The sequence below is a fragment of the Babylonia areolata genome, chromosome 19, assembly GCF_041734735.1.
Source record: "Babylonia areolata isolate BAREFJ2019XMU chromosome 19, ASM4173473v1, whole genome shotgun sequence".
Taxonomy (NCBI): Eukaryota; Metazoa; Mollusca; class Gastropoda; order Neogastropoda; family Buccinidae; genus Babylonia; species Babylonia areolata.
Genome location: NC_134894.1, coordinates 4,933,187 through 4,949,956, shown reverse-complemented (window position 1 = coordinate 4,949,956; position 16,770 = coordinate 4,933,187). Strand labels below are relative to the sequence as shown.

Sequence of the window (16,770 nt, the reverse complement as noted above, 5' to 3'; positions counted from 1 at the left end):
CCACTGAATGCTGACATGCATTACAGGATCTTTAACATGTGTATTTGATCTTTTGCTTGTGTATACACACGAAGGGGGTTCAGGCACTAGCAGGTCTGCACATATGTTGACCTGGGAGATTGGAAAAATCTCCACCCTTTTCCCACCAGGCGCCGTCACCGAGATTCGAACCCGGGACCTTCAGATTGAAAGTCCAACACTTTAACCATTCTGCTACTGCGCCTGTCACAACACCTTTCAATCCACAAATACTTAATGATAGTAACTTAAAAAGAAATCAAATGCAAATATCACCAGTTCTAAAACAGAATCACCAAACACATGCACACACATGTGCGCGTGCACACACACACACACACACCACTTACACTTTGATTATATTTTATTTTGGAAGGTCTTGATCATCTTGAAATATTTACTGAGGAAAGTTTCAAAGTTTCAATAATACTGTTAATATGTTTTACTGGACATAGAAGGCAGAACTTTTAGTCTTTGACGAATAAAGTTATGTACATAAACGTGTTCAGTTATGATGGAAAAGGGGTAACAATATATTTTAAAATATTTTGTCACAAAAAATAACTTGATGTACACAAGAAAGAGAGAATAGGTTAAACAGATAATAGATAAATGAAAAGATAAACAAATGAATTCATGTATGTATATATATATATATATATATATATATATATATATATATATATATGTACATACTTATATAGAGAGAAAGAGAGAGAAGGAGGGATACCATAAAGTACAGACATTGCACAAATTCCCTTCTCCATCATTTTGTGATGTGAATCAGTTAGATACTGCTTTTGATATCTCTTCAACTGTCAATCACACGCATACCACCTCCCCATATACCTCTCAACACACACACACCAACCCTCCCCCTCCCCCCCAATAACATACACACACAAACAAGCAAGCAAGCACAAATAATCATTAACGCATTTAGGACCAATGTAAAAAATGTTGCTCTCTCCCCTCCCCTTCCCCCTCAACCCCCCAAAAGCATTGAAATTGAACCTTGTTTGATGTTACAGCTACCCTACTATGTACCTCCTTCATCTTTCATTCAGTATATATATATATATATATATATTTTTTTTTTTTTTTTTCCTTTTTGGTTTATTTTATCCTCTGAATAACAGCAAACTCTTCCCTTCAATCAAAACGCAAAGATTCCTAAATGAAATAATCATAACACACATGGAACTGGCATTAAAAAGTTGTCAATTTTTTTTTGGGGGGGCAGATGAAAATATAACTCTTCACTCATAATCTTACACACTCACACACACACACACACACACACACACCAAAACAAAACAAAAACACCCAACATAACAGATGACAGCTATTTAACTTATTAAAAAAAAAAAAAAAAAATAAAAAAGAATTCACAAACAAACCAACCAACCTTTGAATGCCTACTACTCTATTCACGCCAGCACGTCAAAGAAACAAACAAGCAAGATAAAAACCCTGACATCATTCTTCCACCAGACCATGACTAACCCCCTCAGACAGCATGACCTTATGGATGCTGACCAGCCAATAAATAGGTCATGAAACTCACCAACTAGAACTTCCGCCACATCAGATAAAAAAAAAAGAAAAAAAAAAGGTGCAAACAATCCAGTTAAAAACACCACAAACCTTTTGTAGAAGAAAAAACACAACAAAACAAAACCCTCTCCAGAGAGAGAGAGAAAAAAAAAACTTTGCAGAAGAAGAAAAGTCTTCGCAGTAGGAGAAAATACTTTGCAGAAGGAGGAGAAACTTTGCACAGGAACAATCATATAGCAAAAACAACAACAAACTAAGACCAAAAAATAAATAAAATCATGATCTCAAAATCGCCATTGTTGTTATGACTTCCAAAGCGACAACTGAGGTTGCTCCCCCACTCCTCCTCCTCCTCCTCCTCGGCTCCCATAAGACATCTGATCGGGGTCGTCAGCCAGAACGTCCCCCATCATGGCTGCCTGCATGTAGCGGTCACTCTGAGCTCCTGAAGATGGTCCAGAGTATTCTGCCTGTTGGTCAGACACACACGCTAGACACTGTATTGTATTGTACTGTATTGTACTGTATTGTATTCATAACTGTATTGTATTGCATTGCATTGCATTGCACTGCATTGTATTGTGTTGTATTGTACTGTTCTGTATTGTATTGTACTGTATTGTATCCTTACTCTTTGATTTCTCTAGGTGAAATTTGGGCTGCTCTTGCCAGGGAGAGCATGTTGCCACAATACAGTGCCACCCACTGGCAAAATTCTGAAGAAAAAAAATCCCCTTTGATAGCGAAAAAAAAAAAGGATAGTGAAATAAATACACCAGCAGACACAACACAAATGGAACAAAAAAGATATGGGTGGTGCTGCACTGTCATGACCTGTTCTCCCAATAAAGAGCATCCTTGAGACATCTGTTGTGACAAAAAGTAATACAATACAATACACTGCAATGCAATGCAGTGCAATGCAATACAATGTAATGCAATGCGATACAACATGATACAATACAATGCAATTAAAAGAAATTTACATGCATTATTTTAGAAAAAAAATTCAAGATGATAATTTGAATCAGTCAAGTCGTAAGTGAAAGTGGTACTGAAAATCGTATGAAGTTTACTATTTGACAAGGTAATCAGTGTGTAGCTGAAGATGCCATAGAGGACCATGGGTAGCTTTTCGGGACAACAACAAGAAGGTTGCGGGTTCAAAACTTGGCAGAAACTGAGACATGACACAAGACAGACAACAGAGGATATCTCTAGTGGTGGCTTTATGAGCCACAGCGGATGAAGATGATCAAGAAAAGATAACAAGAAAGCTGTTCTGAAAAAAAAACGTAGCACCTCCTAACTGAGCAAAATAAGCACATGATGAAACAACCTGCGTATAACTTACCATCTTGATGCCATATCCAGGCTGCTGGGCTGCAGTCTGTGCTGATCCCTGGAATAATGCACACAAATACATATATGTATATGTATATTCATATAGAGGATCCAAGCATTTGAGATGAAATGCTACCGAAAGCTGCTCCACATCTCATGGGTCGAACACAAGACCAACGATTATGTCTGGAGCAAAGTCGAAACCTTCGCCACCCCTCGAACCCCTCCTGGCCACCATGGAAGCTGGCCTGGTTTGGCCACGTGACCCGCCACAACACCCTGTACAAGACCATCCTGCAGGGCACCATCGAGGGCGGAAGAAAGAGGGGAAGACCAAGGAGAAGCTGGACAGATGATGTCAAGACCTGGACTCATCTGAAGATGCCGGAGCTGGTGTCATAGGCCGAGAGCAGACCAGGCTGGAGGACAGTGACGTCCGCTGTATCCCTTGTGTCCCCGCCACGACCCGGTGGGTCACGGGACAAAAGGAAAGGAATATTCATATGCTGCTGCATGTCATTATGTGCTGTTTTATGAGTATTGCTTCATACGAGGTGCTTGGGGCCCACTCTTTGAGGAGTTTGCGCCATATATGTATCATCATTATTAAAAGCAGCATCACTCACATACACAAACATATCATACACACTAACATTCATGAACTGCACACATACACGTGGGCACACACACATACACACGGGCACACACAAGCACATATGCACACGTACATATGCGAACATGCACAAAACACACAAACGCACACACATTTGTACATGCGCGCACGCATGCACACATGCATATACTCTTACTCCCTCAACCACTTTCACACAGGATCTCCTTCCTTGTCAAGATGCTCGAGCTGTTGGTAATGCTGCATACAAAGGACATACATGATCTTCACTTCAGTTGTAACACTCAGTGGATTTACCCTCCAGGCCATAAAGACTAATCCTTGAGTCCATGTTCCAGGCTGATTTCACGTTAGCTGATTATGTGGCAATACACATCATGACTGCAGTTAATAAACGTTAGTTTGATCTGGATCTAAGCCGAAGTTCCAAAGATTCATGCATCAACTTATGGGCATGAAATATCTGAACATTCACTGTTGCCCTCGGCTCTCTTGTGGCTGTATAATCTGCATTGCATGACGTCACTCATCCATATACCATTCTTGTCTTTGTTTGAGTACAGAGAGAAAATACAAATTTTCCTGTGCCTTTGACATATCAAAATCTAGAATTCACTTAATTCTGAATCGTCTCACACCACATGTATGTTCAGGAAAATTCTTGTTTTGAAGCCACAGGCAGATAAATATGTGGGTTTTTCCATGAGCTTATTGTGGCTGAATAATCTGTATTGCATGACGTCACTCCTCCACTTGCAATACTTGTCTTTGTTTGAGTAGCATAGAGAGAAAATATGAATTTTCCTGTGCTTTTTTCATATGGAAATTAAAAGTTCATTCAGATCTGAATCTTTCGACACCAAATAAATATTCTGGATAATTCTTGTTTTTCAAGTCACATGCACACAAATATGTGTTTTTTTCAAGAGCTGATTTCTCCATTTCTACTCCTCAGGCACACGAACTTAGAAAAAATCATAGAAAAAAAACTATGACAGACAGATCCATTCTGTTTTTTCTGTCTCAATCTTTGATTTTTAAACTTTTAGAAGGTATACAAAAGTAAAAATGATAAATTGCGACTTTAGCCGGGGTTTCGCCTTCTGTGTCACATATGTTTGAAAATACTGACCTTCCGTATGATATGTTTGTTAATAAGTTCTGCTCGTGGTGTCCTTTCTAACTGCATGGCAGCAAAGAGAGGCCATATCTTGTCTGACGCCGATGCAAAGTCCTTTGGAGTTCTGTAGGTTAAAAAAAAAAAAAAAAGGATGTACATATTTCACTACATCTAAAAAGAACAGTTAGTGATGATATTCAACTGAAGCATACACCTTTTTTTAAAAAGTCATACACATGATCAAATTACAGACAGCTGTCAATTGATACAAAATCAATTTACAGGAGAGTTAACAATGTCAGGTTTCCACAAAAATACCTAAAAGAGGTGATACTGCCATTGCTTGCTCAATGTTTATCACAGAACGTATGATTTCTCACACACAGACAAAGGGAGGAGGAATCTTATCAACTCACTCTGGATGATGAAACGCTATAGCGTTCCTGACATAACGTAGCGTTCCGGACGACGGAATGCTATAGCGGTTTCGGCAACTGAAATTTTTTCCACGTTTTACTCATGGGGTAGCATAATAACTGCAGCTTCACTGGGCATTGTGAACGGTGTCAAGGGTCGAATGGAAAGTTTCTTTATGAAATTGCATAACAACACACTCCACAGCGAGCCAGTGAGTTCAGGACCCCACACAACAAGCTAATCTGAATATGTGTTGAAAATGGCGTCACAGGCGATACAAGTGGAAATTTATGGAGCAAACTAGATCATGATAGCAGCTTTTACCACTGCTGAAGTGATTGAAATGCTTCAAACTGAAAGTATTGACATCGACGAGGATCATGAAGACGTTTAATAAAGTATATGCAGAGAAGAAAGCTACTAGCAAGACGTTACTGATAGTGACTCAGCTTCTGAGAGCAGTGAAGAGGGAGGGGGGTGGGCATTCACACGATGCGAGGAGAGGGGGCAGTGGGTCAAATACAGTGAGTTTCATTCAGTTACTTTATGTTTTGTATTTTTTGTGATTTTTTTCCTAACCCTAACAAATGGGTCGTCTGAGTTAAAGATCCGTCACACATGCTGCTGATTACAGACATTTAGTTAAAGTATCTTTTTCATGTCGATGTTATCATTTCAAAATAAGAAGGTTGCAGAGAATTGGGGGAAGGAAACGTATGGTGATTTGGGTGAAATATGATAGATGGAAGGTGGAATCAAAGACAAGCATTCATTTTAGAAACAAACAGAAGTGCAGTTAAAGAAAATTACTCTATGGACTTCATAAAAAGGAAGTTGTTACTTGAACAAAAGAAACGAACAGGAAGTACATATATGAAAAACTGGCAATATTACCTGTTTTCTACAGAATTAAAAAAAAAGAAAAGAAAAAATGCACAGTGTCTGATACAGCGACTCTAACCTAGTCTTTTGAATGAGACAATAAACTGAGGTCCCATGTACAGCATACACTTAGCACATGTAAAATAACCCACGGCAACAGAAGTCTTGCATTCTGAAGAAAAGCCCACTCTGACAGTAAAACAAATACACATGCAGACAGCATGAAAAACAAAAACAAATAAAACATGGGTGGCCCTACAAGGTAGTGACACACTCTTTATGGGAAGAGCAGCAGAAATTTCACACAGAGAAATATGTTGTGACAAAAAACACAGCAAAACAAAATAATATACAATGTGATGCAGTACCATACAATGCAATGCAATACAATACCTACCTGCCTTCAGAATCTGGCAGCTCTGGCTGAGCATCATTGTCCAACAGCATCATCACAACCTGGGACACAGACACACACACACACACACATGCTGAATATAGTATCTTACACTTATTGGCTCCATCACAGAATATCTCCTTGTGAACAGCATGCTCATGCCCTGGTTTTTCCCCTTGTGGTTACCCCTTCTTATACCCTCTCACTTGAGCCACTCTACCCCCTACCCGCTCCAACACCCCGCCCCCAACCACATTATATCACTCTCTTACAATTTGTTTACTGTGTGGCTTATAAGACATATGATCATTTTACGTGATTCTGATACTGGTGGAACTGACTATTTTTTATGAAATATTTCATGCATATTTCACTGATTGCTTTTATGAGACAGCCCACTGCTGTAATATTACTCTGAACTATGCATTTTTCACTGTTACCCAAATGTACAGACAGACAGACAGCCGCACATACAAATGCACCTAATTCAGGAAAGACCATTTGAAGATGTCCACTTGGACATTTGTTTTGATTTATCTCATTCTTTTTTTTTCTTCTTAAAAAAAAAAAAAAAAAAAAAAAAAAAAAAATATATATATATATATATATATATATATACATACATATATAAAAGAAGTTTGCAACTTCTATTGTATTATGTTCTCATTTCTTTATATATGGATTTGTTGTTGTTGGTTTCGTTTTGGGTTTGTTTTTTTTCATCTGAAATCACACTATGTGAATAGACATTCAACTGAAGAACACATTCCTATAGTATCTGGTATCAGCACTGAACATTGTGACTACCAGAATAAATGTAAAGTGAGAGAGCTGGTAAGCATAAAAAAATCCACCATAAAGTAACCTGTTTTGCCTCTTGTCCAAAATACTGTTGAATATACCTTATTCCCAAATATGATTGCATAGTCTATGAATCATGCTCTGTGTGTGTGTGTGTGTGTGTGTGTGTGTGTGTGTGTGTGTGTGTGTGATCTTCAGGACAAGAAGAATCTGTTGCTGTTTCGTGATGCCTTGAGCAAATACTATATTATGTAAATATGAGTTGTATGGTGGAAGGGAAAAAAACATTGAACAAGAAGACAACAAGGTGACTCACAGGCCCATGTTCCTGAAAGGTGGCAGCATGCAGTGGGGTCCACAGGGAACCTCTGTTCTGTTTGTTAGGGTCTGCCAGACACAGTAATTAGTACCATCATCACAACATCCAACGATAAATGCAACTTAAGCTCCACAACAGTGGAATCTGCTATACTTAATCAGGTGACATTTATACACAAACTTGAAAATAATAAAGTGAGTCTATTCTATAATCATGTTCTAGAAATGAATCCCAGTACAGTGAGAGTACAAGAACATACAATATTCTCAGAGGATTTTCCTTAAGATACTTTTTCTTTATACGTCATTATGTGTATTTTCCCTTTTTATTTGCTTTTTTATGTTTTATGTATTTTGCCCCCTTTTCTTTTTCATGTATACTTTCTATATTTATCAAAAATTGAAATTAAAAAACAACAAGCCATGTGCAATAGTTTATAAGAACAAAATGTTAATTCCCCAGGCTTTGCATGTGTGTACCTGAGCCTGAGCCTGTTTGTGGGGGGTGAGGAGGTGGATGCATGTGTGTGTGTGTGTGCGCGCGCGCGCGTCAAGTACAATGTGTGCGTGTCAGTTATTTGAGTGGTGGGGGTGTGTATTTGCAGATCGCAGTACTTGCTCACCCATTTGTGTGTGTGTGTGTGTGTGTGTGTGTGTGTGTGTGTGACTCAATTAATCAACCAGTCGTAACATATTGTAAACCAGCCAGCCAGCCATTCACTCACTCACTCACTCACTCTGTCAATCACACGGTCAGCCACTCAAGAAAGCAGCCCATCATCCATACTAATACTGATGAAAAATGACAGTCAGTCGTGTCCCACTATCACAATCAGAACAGCAGAGGAGACAACTGCTGTCCCAACTATCTCGTCTAGACTTGATTATAGTGGAGTGTGCTGTGCCCAAGTTACATCCCTACTCTTTTGGCCAAGAAGGCTTTAGGACAGTCGGTGTTGGGTTGGTCCACAAAGGCTAACTTACCCCTAGTTAAGGCTGCAGCAGTCAGTATGCAGTCTTGCCTCCTAGTTTGAAAGTCAAAGGCCTTCACAGAAGACTAAGCCGTTATGAATTCCAAATGCAGTAGAGAAACCACTGACATTCAACACAACATACAATAACCTCAAGTCACTCAGCTGTAAACCATCAAAGGTCCCATAGCCTTTTGTGGCCATCAAGGCAGTGAACACATGTCCACTGCGTCCAGGGCTTGGCATAGGAAGGTCTGTAAGGCCTAATCCTCAACTTAACAAACAGCAAACTATAACTAACTGAACAACAACAACAACAACAAGAACGTTCCAAACCAGACAGCAGTCAACCTGTCACTTACTTGTTCCAGCCTGTAGCAGTTGCAGAACAATTTCTTTGATCCCCCAGAAGCAGGCTGAAACACAATGGCAACCATTATGATGATAATGATGATGATGAATATACCACTACTACAACTAACAACAACAACAACAGCAACAACAACAGCAACAAGAACAAGAATAATAATAATAACAATGATGGTAGTGGGTTGGCATGTGCACATGCAGGAGTGTGTGTGTGTGTGTGTGTGTGTGTGTGTGTGTGTGTGTATGCGTGTGTGCGCGTGTTGGGTTTTATTCTCCTTTACCTTTTTTGTTTCAAGCTATCAAAAAATAAAATAAAACAATGATTTGGATGTTATAGTGTGTCAGGCGCCTATGGTGGAAGCATGGGATTTTCTCAGACACACTGCTCACTGATGGACCCCTTTCTACCTCCCTACTCTTCTCCCCCCACCCCCCTTCCATGGCATCTATTCCCACCAACACCCCTCCCCATACCCTCTCTCCCTCCCCCCCCCCCCCTTCCCTTGGCCAAGTACAGAGGGAGCAAGTTATCAAGAAATGCTAAGTAAAGATGGTATCTCCTCTGACCATTCTCTTCCTATACACTCCCCTGCCCTTTTCCCTTCCACTCCCATCACCTTCAACCCCGTCCCCCCCCCCAATGTCGATCTCTGGCAGGATGGCATCTGCCTCAATGGTCACCACATGGTGTTGTGTGTTTATCATGAGCTGTTTAGAACAGAATCAGGGCTGGGCGATCTTTCCTCCTCCTTCCCTTCCTCTTTTCATCACCCCCCCCCCCCTCCCCTCCCCTTCTCCTTGACAATGCTGGGTTCTGTGAGAAAAGTGCTGATGTGCAAGTCTAGGTCCCAGATTGGTCTGTTAACTTCAGCCAATTGGAAACGTTCTGGGTTGGAAGATAGTTTGCATACAGCGCCAGCTTGTGAAGAGGATAAAATGAATAGGCAAGTGGGGTTTCTTTCTTTTCCTTCCTTGAAGCAGGCCAGGAGAGCCAGACGGTCAAGACAGTACCATGGGGGCTGTGAGTGTCAAACTAGCATCTATTTTTCGGACTTAGTTGAATGCTTGATTTATGGTATACTTGGATTCTGTGACTAACACACTGGCTCAGTGGGATTGTGTTCTGCTACATGAATATAAAGTGAACCCTGAAACGTTGGTGGCTGTGAGTAATGCTTGTACTGGTAATTTGGTTTGTTGGCAATTTACTTTCTGGTTTTTGGAAACAGTTTGGAGTTTGTCAAATTGTAATGTTGTATCACAAGAACATTATGACACTTTTGGCTGATGTGGTATTGCACAGTTAATGTAATTGGAATGTGTTGATGCAGATACCATGACTTGTGAGAGAGCATAGCCAGCATGTGCATGGCTTAATTGTATTTGAGGCTAGTGACTGAGGGAAAAGTGGTTAAAATACACAATGTAGTCAATACATGACTAAATGGAGTACTGGTTTAGGGTATTTGGGTATTATCCCCCCCCCCCCCCTTTCCTGTTTCCTACAGGTTGATATTATGGTATGATGCTTGGATATCATGTTTGGGTTTACATGTTGTGCATCTTGGCTTACATAAATGATAATGTTCAGTAACATGTCAGTGGTATGTCAATTGTTGACATACTGTGGGAACAATGTAAGCATTCAGTCACAAAGAAACACAGATTATTATGTGTGTTGCATCTGTGTAGAATGTTTTGGTTGTAACAGTTGGAATTATTTTGAGGCATGACATACCTATTTTGTATGTTAGGTGGTGATGGTTATATTCAAGGTGAACAAATCTACAGGCTAACTGTATGTTCAAGCTTTTCCATGTGTGTGCACATGGGTGATAATGCAACATGGGGAACATGTGTGACTTGGTAGTTGTGATTACAATGTGCTGTAGTCATGTGTTATTTGCCAGTGGGGTAACACATAGCGGTATGTGTTCAATAAGATTTGAGACCACTGACAGGCAGTTCTATGTTGGTGCACACAGGTTGCTATATATTTACCAAATTACTTGGTAACTATGATTCCCATGTAAAAATTTTACCAATGAGATACTTTGCAGAGACAAAGTACAGACTGGTTCAGTCTTAATGGAAACAGTTATTACTGTATGGTGATTTAACTGGAGTTAAACACTGGGAGTTTGTAATTGTCTGCCACATACTTGGTGCGACAGCTATTACTGTATGGTGATTTAACAGGAGTTAAACACTGGGAGTTAGTATTTGTTAGTCATATATTTGGTGCACATTAACCTATGTGACACTGATTGTTGATAGTAAGCTAAATGAAGCTTGTTTTACATCTTTACATAGATCTCTTTGAGAAGAGAGTGTACGGCTAGACATTGAGTGTCAGGATGGAGAAAGGTTATCTGTGGAATTGTTTACTTGTCCAGACAACATAATGATGTTTCTGTTACATCAGTGTAATTATGTCTAGCATATGTTTTGGTATTGATTTAACCTGGGTTTTAATATTATGTGTGTTCCAGGTGTGCTGTTAAGTTAGAGAAATAAACACCTCAATTCATCTTTCTAAAAGACCCTGCTGTGGTACGAAGAGAGAGTGGATCGTGCACCTATCCTCTGCCTGTTATTCTACTCTACCTCTTCTACCTTCTACACCTACCCCTACTCACCACTACTACCCCACCTTTAACATGGATATAAAAATATATACAATTACAAGTTGAATTTTGTTGTGTGAAAACAAAAAATCTTACTGGCTGGTTTTTCTGGTCATCTTACCAATGTAAAGCTGACTTTGCTTGGCTTCAGGTCCGGAACCATCAATTTGAATATTTTCTGACAGGAACTGTTTGACCAGCTGTGGCAGACAGGTTGATGCAAAATGAAAAATTCTCTCTCTCTCTCTCTCTCTCTCTCTCTCTCCCACCCACACACACACACCCTCTCTATCCCACTTTGTGTCACTCTCACTATCTTTCACTCTCTCTCACCCGTAAAAATGACAGATTCAGTTATTCACATGTATATGTATGCAAACACACACATATTCACACACACACACACACACACACACACACACACACACACACACACAGAGACATGCCCACACATGCATACACACACGTGCACACACATATATAAACACACATGCATACATACGTACAGATAGATACACACATGAAAAAATATACATGTGCACACGCGCATGCGTACACACACACACACACACACACACACACACACAAACACACACACTTGCATACACATGTGTGGATATTATCAGCAACAAATGAGAAAGACAAAAAAAAAAAAAAAAAGAAAAAAAAAGACAAGATTGTTGTCATGTTTTTTTAAACTCTTTAAGGAATTGTCAGACAAGTTTATAACAACCCCTCTAACGCATCTGTCTGGCATAACACAAATACTCTTGTGCACATTCACAAACTATATGAAGGAAGAAAATAAGTTCACTAATAGCTATACACATACTATCACGCAGAATGATCTGAGTGCAGCAAACACATATATTGTGAGAACATTGATAAAGACACATTATCAATAAATAAATGAACAACCCCTACCATTTACGTAAGTGTTAAGGGTCCTAGCCAAACAACAATTATTTGCATACATTCATGTAAAATCCATACCAACCAACAACAACCAACTGAATAATATATTATGTACATTATGTCAACATGTAAAATTCATACAAAGCAAAAAGCAAACTACTGAATATAATTATCTATATTATGTTATGCATATCCATAATCTGCTTTACATTTGGCATGGGTGTATTTTGCTGAGTGGTCAAAGCACTGAACTTTTGTCCATAGGACTGTGTCATCTGTGGTTCTAACAAAAGCACAGCCAGAAAGTTACATCAAGGGTGAAGATATTTCTAGTGTCCAAACTGTCTGCACGTGTGCTCACTACTGCTGCCTGCATGGTGTGGGTAAGAAAAGGACCATACAACTTGAATCCCACTTGTGGAAATGAGCAAAAGATAGGAGTTGCGGGCTGCAAACACAAAATAAATATGAAGAATCTAATACCTCCTACAAAGCAAACAGAGGATAAAATATCAACTATAGTAAGAATAATACTAAAAACAATGACAAAAAATGATCATCACTGTCATCAACAGCATTACAATCACAGAAGACTAGAAATAATATTAATAATACGCAGGCAAACCAGAACACACATCATCATGATCATTATCATCATCATTGTAACAAGTAACAGGCAAAAAACAAAACAACCCCCCCCCCCCAAACCAATCCCCCCCCCCCCCCACCCCCCCCCCCCAAAAAAAAAAAAAAAAAAACAACAACAACAACAACAAACAAAAAAAAACCCAAACCAAAACAAACAACAACAAAACAAAACAAAAACAAACAAACAAACAAAACCCAAAAACTAACCAAACAAAAAAACACAACAAAAAACAGACCAACTGAAAGACACAACAAGGAAAAACAAAAACAGGACTGTATGTCAAAATGACTGGTGATTAAATTCATTATGATTATCACTCACATCAGCAGATGAAATATACCAAAACTCAACTATGGTCAGACTCTGTTTTGTGGTTTAGTGGTAAGGAGATTCATGTAAACAACAATTAAGGGTCTGGGCATGCTCACTAATGTTCCACCCTTAGAACAATGTATTACTATTAGTGAGGAGAAATTGGCAATTTTTTTTTAGCTTGATGAAATCAGTAAACAAACACACATACAAACAAATCTGTTAAAGCAGAACCAGGGAATGGTGTGTGTGTGTGTGTGTGTGTGTGTGTGTGTGTGCGCATGTGCGTGCGTATGTGTGTGTGTGTGTTAGCACACAAAGAAACACAAACATGCAGGTGTGTGTGTGTGTGTGTGTGTGTGTGTGTGTGTGTGTGTCGTGTGTGTGTGTTTCGTGAGTGTGTGTGTGTGTGTGTGTGTGTTTTGAGTGTGTGTGTGTGTGTGTGTGTGTGTGTATTTGTGGGTGCATGTGTGTGTGCATGTGCATGTGCATGTGCGCGCATGTGTGTGTATGTGTTAGCACATAAAAACACAAACATGCAGGTGCCCCATACCCCCTCCAACCCCCCCACCCCACCCCCTCCCCACACACACTTTCTACACACAGTATGTATATACATTCTCTCTCTTTATCACATGCAAACATACTGATTCACTTTTTTTCATTCTTCCTGTTGTTTTTTCTTGTTGCTAATACTATTCATTTACAATGTAAATTTCCTTTCTCAAACACAATATGAACAAACCACCACATATAACAATCCATAACACATGAGTCTGTTATTAGTCATGATAAAACAAGGACCCCCACACCACCCGCCCCTAAAAAAAGAGAAGAAACTAATCTAAAAAAAAAAGATAAAAGAAAAAAAGAAAAAGAAAAATTCTGACATGGGCAGAAAAAACTGGGGAATAAAAAATGAGAGAGATGGAGTGAGAGAGAGAGAGAGAGAGACAGACAGACAGACAGAGAGAGAGAGAGAGAGAGAGATTAATTCATAAAAAATACATTTTGTGTCAATAAAAGGATCCAGATGGACACTTGCTACAATTACTCTGACTGTAAGTGTAAGAGTAAGAAAAGCAGTAAAATGAAATTCAATCCAATTAATTAAACCATTTAATGGAACAACTTGACATGAAAGTAGTATCTCTTCTTCTTTTTCTACTTCTTCTGCTTCTTCTTCTTCTCTCTCTCTCTCAGACATACTCCCTCTCTCTCTCAGACACACACACACACACATATGTTTAAGTTTCCATTTCGAGAGCAAAGAAAAAAAGAAGTGAAAAAAAAAGAAAAGAATCAGGGAATGAATTATGAAGTAGGTGAGAAAGAAAATGAAGTAAAAGAGAGAACAAAACAAAGTAAGAGAAAGAAAGTGAAAAAGGCAAAGCATTTCCAACATCATAAAATAATAATTACCATTGATTTGTTTGAGCTCAAAATCACCCCCAGTCATCACGTGCAATATTTAATCATGTGCCACAAACATCAGATCACAAAGCATATTATATCTCCACTGCACCAGCAACAAGAATCTTTCCAATATCCCTTTAGTTACCCAGGATGTATAATGTGTTTACCTGCAAAGATTTTTCATCCAGTGTTTTAAGCTATGCAGTGTGAAACAAACAGAAAAAGAAGTACACATGAAGCATTGACAGCATACAAAAACATCAGTTGATTACAAGATCAATGCTTGAGTTTAACATGCATATTGTCTCCTATTATTACATCACGAATATCTTGTTCAACAATCTTCAACTGAATTTCTTATAAAAAAAAAATACAGGTTGTCTCTGTTAGGTCCTTACACATTGGCCAAAAAAAAAAAAAAAAATACAGGTTGTCTCTGTTAGGTCCTTACACATTGGCCAAAAGAATCACACACACAAACACACACAAACACATACACACACGCATACATACATATATATATATATATATATATATATAATGTGGGAGATGGTGTGTGTGTGTTTGCGAGAGAGAGAGAGAGGGCTTGTGTGCTTTTATGTGTGGTGTTGTGCCTGTGCACTTCTGTTTGTGCTTTCATATCTATGAAACTGCATATTTGTTGCATATCTGTTGTGCATGTATGTTTGTGTGCATTTGTGTGTATTTGTGTGCATTTGTGTGTGTGTGTGCATTTGTGTGAATGTGTGTGTGTGTGTGTGTGTGTGTGTGTGTGTGTGTGTACGTGTGTGTGCATGCTTTTTTTTCTTCTCTTTTTGACATTTATTAAAAAAAATATTTCCTTATTTTTCATTTATTTATCACTATTGTCTTTTTTCTATTTCATATGTTTGTTTTTTTTCATTTATTAATTTTTCATCCATTACCTGTCTGCTTACTCCTTTTTTGTTATTCATTTATATATTTCACTGTATGTTTATTTATTCATTAATTTAATGATGTATCAATGTATTTGTTTAAGCCCCTTTCCCCCCTCAAGGCCTGATTAAGGTGGTTGGATCAGGTAGCTGGTCAGGTACCTGCTTCGCAGATGTGGTGTAGCGAATATGGATTTGACCTAACGCAGTGGCACCTCCTGAGTAACTGAACTTAACTGTTGTGCTTAATATAGTGGAGTGGAAAATTAACAAATTAGAAACATAACTGAATTGATACTTGTGGATTTTCTTCAGGCCGCTGTCCCTCAAACCACTCAACATATGAAAGGCAACAGAACGATATGTGACTGGAACAACCTGCCTGAAACAGCTATAGCAGCAGACACCTTGGACACCTTTAAGTCTAGGGTGCCCCCCAATCAGTAGTTAATTAGATAATAGGTCCCCCCTCCCCTCCTCTTCCCCACCCCCTCTCTTACCCTAATATTTTGGGGTTTTTTAATTTATTTTTGGGGCCCTGCTGTCTTAGATCATCAAGGGACCGGCTAGCTCGGAAGGGCGAAAAGTGAAGTGATAGTAGCCTGCCGGAGAACCCACTTAGAGTAGGACTAAGTTTTCATCCTCATTAATAGGTCTGTCACTTTCTGTAGCTTGTTTTTCTTTCATCGCAACCCAACAACAATAACGGCGTAAAAATCAAATTGATGATTGTGGCCGTCAACGCAGTGAAAGTGAAAGTGAAATCGAACGAGACAGATCATAATTTTTATGATCCAAGTAACCAGTAAAGAATGTTAAGCAGATTATGTACGATCATTACAACCTTCCCACACAACCGTGTATCAAGTAGATTCGCATAATTTCACTTAATTTCGTCCATAAGCTAATCTTAAACTCGAGTACCTGGTCATCTCCTTTTTGTGCTAGCGTGGACAGATTCTGAAGCGGAATCTTTGCAGTCTGCAGATGGGCTTTCAGATCTCTCAAAACCGCATCCTCGTATTCGCCGGCCATTGCTGAGCGTCTATGCCTACCGACCAATCACATCCGGGTCATGATACTATCGTCTGCTCTGGCAAGGAAAATGGTCT

General features: G+C 39.1%; 1 protein-coding gene across 2 annotated transcripts; it reads right to left on the bottom strand.

Moving 5' to 3' along the window:
- Positions 1-369: 369 nt before the first annotated feature.
- LOC143294036 (uncharacterized) lies at positions 370-16,700 on the bottom strand. Of its 2 annotated transcripts, XM_076605435.1 has the most exons (9): positions 16,583-16,693; positions 14,909-14,938; positions 11,571-11,649; positions 8,816-8,869; positions 7,481-7,551; positions 6,367-6,425; positions 4,683-4,794; positions 2,930-2,977; positions 370-2,045 (listed from the first exon to the last, which is right to left on the bottom strand). In XM_076605435.1, exons 1-9 carry the CDS (start codon positions 16,691-16,693, stop codon positions 1,878-1,880), a joined length of 732 nt encoding a protein of 243 aa, XP_076461550.1. In that variant the 3' UTR covers positions 370-1,877. The 2 variants fall into 2 exon arrangements, with proteins under 2 accessions (XP_076461550.1, XP_076461551.1); XM_076605436.1 differs by lacking the exon at positions 14,909-14,938 and having other exon boundaries at positions 16,583-16,700.
- Positions 16,701-16,770: the final 70 nt, after the last annotated feature.

What these genes read in the sequence shown, in the direction of transcription:
- LOC143294036 (XM_076605435.1), bottom strand. Translation starts at nt 16,693, where the DNA reads ATGGCCGGCGAATACGAGGATGCGGTTTTGAGAGATCTGAAAGCCCAT. An exon ending in TGGATGAAAAATCTTTGCAG is followed by an intron (nt 11,650 to 14,908) that starts GTAAACACATTA and finishes TGTCTGCCACAG; the next exon opens with CTGGTCAAACAGTTCCTGTC. An exon ending in CTGGATATGGCATCAAGATG is followed by an intron (nt 2,046 to 2,929) that starts GTAAGTTATACG and finishes TCTGACCAACAG; the next exon opens with GCAGAATACTCTGGACCATC.